Genomic DNA, 5,709 nt, shown 5'->3' with positions numbered 1-5,709 from the left:
AGAGGCTGAAGAAGAGATGGGAAATAGGTTACTATAGATAGAGTAGTTTTTCAGAAGAAAATTTCTCCACTGAGAGCACTGATAGGAAATGTATTTTGATGAACAGCTGCATATAAATATGTTGGCAGAAGGGAAGTAATGTGCTGTGCTCATATGGTCCTCCCAAATACAAAAATAAAAAGAGGAAAACAGTATTAGAACTCAGCCAAAATACCTGACATTCTGCAAATGAAGATTGTTTTGAGTTGTTGCCTAGAATAAGTTTTAAGTAGGTTTCAACTCAAGACTAAGACCTACGTTCAGGTCTGGATTCATTTGCCCACATGTGGAGGCTGTTGCTGTCTGAGCTGCCCCGGGGTCACAGATGTACCCATAAGGTGCTTGGAAATGTGACCCAGGGCTCCCTTCTGGAGCATTCGTTGGTCACCAGGAAACCTCCAGGCGTCTCGGTTGAGACGTCTTCTGTCTCTCCATTTACTGCCAAGGGAAGCCTAGACAACTCGATTAGAGGTAGACATCTGCGTTGAGGTGTTTGGTGCTGGGTAAGGACAATCTTGTCCCTTTCTGCACCTAAAATAGAGTGACAATTCACGCACCGCGGAGGGAATGTGAAGGGAGTGTGTCTTGCTGATTTAGGGACTCCTTCCAGAAGTGCTGGTAACACAAATATGTTGGCCATGCAGAAGCAGCGCGTTTCCCTGAAGACGGTCACCCTTCTTCTCTGGAACGGTTGAGAGAGCTCAGCCCCTCAGAGTGTGACCGGCTGTGTGAAAGGGCGAGCAGTGGCAAGGCCAGTCCTGGGCAGGGAGTGTTTGAGGGCACTGAACTCCATGTGAGACACAAACATACTCTTTTTAATGTTATAGGCCTGATTACGACAGAACAATTCAGAAAATGTCAAAAAAAAAAAAAAAAAAAGAAAAAAAAAAGAAGAAACGAAGACATTAAGGAAACAATTTAAAGGGAAGGAAATGTTCTACTGCTGTGGTGGGTTGACGCTGGTTGGATGCCAGGTGCCCACCAAGCCACTCTATCACTCCCCCTCCTCATCTGGACAGGGGGAGAAAAATATGACAAAAGGCTCGTGGGTCGAGATAAGGACAGGGAGATCACTCAGAAATTACCGTCACGAGCAAAACAGACTCAACTTGAGGAAATTAATTTCATTTATTGCCAATCAAAAGTCAGAGTAAGATAATGAGACATAAGAACAATCTTAAAACACTTTCCCCACAACCTTTCCTTCTTCCTGGGCTCAGCTTCCCTCCTGATTTTCTCTACCTCCTCCCCTGCGAGCAGTGCAGGGGGACAGGGAATGGGGGTTGTGGTCAGTTCATCACACGTTGTCTCTGCTGCTCCTTCGTCCTCAGGGGGAGGACTCCTCACACTCTTCCCCTGCTCCAGCATGGCGTCCCTCCCATGGGAGACAGTTCTCCACGAACTGGTCACACAGCTCAGCTAACATTGGTGGTGTCCTCTCCTGGACACTTTCCAGACCAGCTCAGACCTTTCCTGGCTCTTCCCATCTCCCCTGCCCTCTCCCCAGCCCAGCCCCACAGAGCAGCCCAGCCTGGGCTGGCCCCATGGCAGTGCCCGCTGCAGCCCACAGCCCCAGCCCCTCTGAAGGGAGCAGAGAAGGGTCAGCCTCCCCATCAGCCCCAGGGCTGGAGGCTCACCATGGCATGAGGAAAGGGAGGTTAGGGAAACGGCAGGAAGCATGGTCTCTGGTCCAGGAGATGCCACAGACTGACCATGCCTCATCATTGCCAGTCCCCCCCGCCCAGGCCAGCACAAGAGTCCTGGCCAGGGCACAGAGCAGCGTGCCCCAAGTGGGTGCCTGCAGAAAGAGGCTTCTCTTTCTCAGGGATTCCTCCCTGCAGGCACAGAAATGCTCCCTTGCTCTTTTCCCTGGCCATCCCTTTCCGCTGGCCAACTTGTCTTGGTTCCCACCCCATGCTCTCCATAGGCCCCTGAGCTGGCAGTGCTGCTCCGAAGAGACCAGGTCCTGCTGTTGTCCAGAGCCATGGCTCCAGGGAAGCAGCATCCCCAACATGAAGGTGGCAGAAAGGATCTGCCCACTGAGGCAGTGAGGGGCAGCCCCGACGTCCACGAGTGCCTGCTCCTCCATGTGGCAGCTGGGCTCGTGGCTCCTTGACCCCTCCTGTATGCTGGGGCTGCACCCCCAGCTCCAGAGGAGTTGTACGAGATGGGAGCGGAGTCAAAGAATTTTCTGCTGGATTCTTTATTGTGTTTCCCTAGACAGGGAGCCTGGCTCCATATCTATGTGAGGTCTTTTGCGTCAGAAAACACTGGAAGGGGAATAATAACAATACTATTTAAGTGGAAGTAATATATGACATAAAATAAACAAAGAGAAAAACAAGACACATATGAGCAAAAGAGCATGCGAGCTTTTCCAGAGGATGGTGGAAACCTTACTGATGCTGCAGTAGACCGTGTTCAAAGAGTTGCCGCAGGGCCTCCTTGATGTCTGTGTTCCTCATGCTGTAGATGAGGGGGTTCACTGCTGGAGGCACCACCGAGTACAGAACTGCCACCACCACATCCAGGGATGGGGAGGAGATGGGAGGAGGTTTCAGGTGGGCAAGCATGACAGTGCTGATAAACAGGGAGACCACGGCCAGGTGAGGGAGGCACATGGAAAAGGCTTTGTGGCGTCCCTGCTCTGAGGGGATCCTCAGCACAGCCCTGAAGATCTGCACATAGGACAGCACAATGAAAACAAAGGAGATGAATGCTACTAAGACACTAACCACAAGAATCCTGGCTTCCCTGAGGTAGGAGTGTGAGCAGGAGAGCTTGAGGATCTGGGGGATTTCACAGAAGAACTGGTCCAGGACATTGCCTTGGCAGAGGGGGAGTGAAAATGTATTGGCAGTGTGCAGGAGAGCATGGAGAAACCCACTGCCCCAGGCAGCTGCTGCCATTCTGAGACAAGCTCTTCTGCCCAGGAGGGTCCCATAGTGCAGGGGTTTGCAGATGGCCACGTAGCGGTCATAGGCCATGATGGTGAGAAGAGAATACTGTGCACCAAACAAGAAGAATACAAAGAAGACCTGGGCAGCACATCCTGCGTAGGAGATGGCCCTGGTGTCCCAGAGGGAATTGGCCATGGCTTTGGGGACAGTGGTGGAGATGCAGCCCAGGTCAAGAACAGAGAGGTTGAGGAGGAAGAAGTACATGGGGGTGTGGAGGTGGTGGTCGCAGGCGATGGCAGTGATGATGAGGCCGTTGCCCAGGAGGGCAGCCAGGTAGATGCCCAGGAAGAGCCAGAAGTGCAGGAGCTGCAGCTCCCGCCTGTCTGTGAATGCCAGGAGAAGGAACTCGTTCATGGAGCTGCCATTGGGCATCTGCTGCTTCTGGGCATGGGAACTGCCAAAGGAGATAAAGCAGAAAAATTCAGAGAAGCTTCTCTGAGCCAAATATCATTCCTTCATTGTGAAATACCTAAGGCAGCTTTGCTTTCCTGGGGGACCATTACGCAGCTCCGAGGCTTCAGCTCTGGTTTGTGCTGGCTGAGTGTGCTGTGCAGAGCCGTGCCCTCTCCCCAGGGGCTCCTGGAGGGTCAGCCCTGCTTTACAGCAATGACCCATGGAGGCAGCAAGAGCCCAGTGTGTTTGGAGGGAGGGTTCCTGGGGGGGAGCTCCCTGTGCTGCACTAGAGCGGAGGGTGAAAGCTCCGCAGGACGCTTTCTTCCACAGAGGAAGGTGGGAGATGAGGTGCAGCAAATGTGTCTCATTACACTGAGGTTTAGAAATCAGACACCCCCATCCACTTGGGAGAAACTCTTGGTAAAATACCCCTGTTGCCCCATTGCTCCCAGTATAAACCTGCATCAGTGCTCCCATCCAGGAGGGCTGCTCTGTCCATCAGCCTGGTGCCCAGCTGCTCCTTGCTTGCACCACTCCCAGCTGGAGGAGGGCTGCACACAGAGGTTGCTCCAGAAAAGACTCTGGACTGTCCTGGGAGCAGAGGGGTCCTGTTCAAGGTGCAGCTCTCCTTTCCAGCACAGCTCTGCAGAGTAGGATGGAGAGGAGAGGACAAGGATGCTGATTGGCATGGGCAGATCAAGCGCTCTCAGACATCACCAAGGTCCTACAGGAGAGCTGTGCCCTTCTGGAGTGATACTCACAGCCCCGCAGCACTCCCTGTCCAGCACGATCAGGTGTCTGAAGGTGATGTCTGCTAAGGGAAGCAGTGTCTCAAGCCTGGAAAACTAAGAGAGGGCTTGGGCACCTTGGTCCCAGGGAAACACCTCCAGGGCAGCGCCCTCCAGGGCAGCGCCAGAGCAGGCACTCAGCACCCCCATCCCTTGCCCCACACCACCACTGTTACTGCCAGGGAGCCCAAGAGCAGGAAGAAGAGCAGCACAAGCAGGTGGAGAACCAAAGAAAAGCTCTGTGACTCTCCTCCTAGGGGAAGCAAGGAGAGGAGAGGCAGCCGGGCACTCAGGAAAGCCTTCTTCTCACCCAGCAGGACACAGCACCTCCCGGTTAGCAAAAGCCCAGGGCAGTCGCTCTCAGCCCCTTTGCCCTGCAGAGGGAAGTGGCCCCGTGTCAGGGGAGATGCCCCTCTGCTGTGCCAGAGCTCTGGCTGCAGAGGAGGCACCTCCTGCCCTGGACCACACAGCCCTGAGTGCGGCGGCTCTGCTGGGTGGGAGACGGGAGCAGGGGTCTTGCTCAGAGGAAGGTGTCTGCATTGGAGGGGATGACAGGGAGCTTTCCAAAGTCTCCCTCCCATGACATTGCTGGTTGGAGTTTCCTACAACACTCTGCCCATGTGTTTGCAGCCTGGAGCTCTCCCTGGTGGGAACTGTTTTCTCCCTCCAGTTTTTCCCTGTCAGGGATCACAGACCCCATCACCAACTCCTGTCTGCTCAGCTCTCACCTGAAGAAACCTCCCTTTTCCAGGCACTCTCTAGAGGTACTCCCCGTTTGCAGGCAGTGAGGAGCAGGTCAGACAAACCCTGCTGAGGACAGCAAAGGTGATGCTGGTGCTCTCTGGAGGTAGAGGAGGGGATGGAAGCAGTTGACTTGCCTCCCACCAGACCTACTGATCTCTCAGTGTAGCAGCTCAGGACTCTCAGCCTCCCTCTCCAAACACAGCAGCGCCTTTTCCCTTTTTCCTGAAACAGCAGGATATCCTGCTGTTCTCCTACCTTTAAGGTATCCCCTGCCATGGTCTTCCTCTGGAAAAGTCCCCTCTGAAATGCCCTGGGCAGCTCTGGTTGCACACCCTGCCTTCACCCCTTCCCCCTTGTCTACCATGAGGCCCTGGGCTGGGAGGCCTCCTGACAGACCCTGGAGGCTGTAGGCTATGATAGCTAATTCAGGAGACCCTTCCAGGAACGGCAGCTGCATTGCCCTGCACCAAGAGACTTACCATGTCAAGGGCTGGAAAGATTCCTTCCCTTGCAGCTCTCCTCTCTCCTCCCACTCCAGGCTGCCTTTAATCTCGCTCTGCCCTACTCTTTTCCCCAGAGCCCTGCTGCGCTTGGCAGAGGAGTTGCTCCTTGGCCGAGCTGTCTCTCTGCACTGCTGCCTGCTTCCCATGAGCTCCCTCCATCCCAGGAGCCCGTCTCAGCCCTGGAGGAGAGGACCTGCCCAAGACGTCACTTGCTCTGCCCCCCACCCCACTCTGCGCTCCCTCCAGGTGTCCCTGGGGCTCTCCAGGGAGCTGCTTGGGAAG

At 54.5% G+C, this 5,709-nt stretch overlaps 1 protein-coding gene across 1 annotated transcript; it reads right to left on the bottom strand.

Moving 5' to 3' along the window:
* Window positions 1-2,435: 2,435 nt before the first annotated feature.
* LOC309603585 (olfactory receptor 14A16-like) lies at window positions 2,436-3,371 on the bottom strand (the record flags this gene model as incomplete). Its single annotated transcript, XM_082338394.1, has 1 exon — window positions 2,436-3,371. One exon carries the CDS (start codon window positions 3,369-3,371, stop codon window positions 2,436-2,438), a length of 936 nt encoding a protein of 311 aa, XP_082194520.1.
* Between the last annotated feature and the right edge of the window lie 2,338 nt (window positions 3,372-5,709).

Source organism: Platalea leucorodia, assembly GCF_965183815.1.
Source record: "Platalea leucorodia genome assembly, contig: HAP1_HAP1_SCAFFOLD_136, whole genome shotgun sequence".
Lineage (NCBI taxonomy): Eukaryota > Metazoa > Chordata > Aves > Pelecaniformes > Threskiornithidae > Platalea > Platalea leucorodia.
Note: the sequence above shows the minus strand (reverse complement) of the source record. Positions and strands in the feature narration are given on the sequence as shown.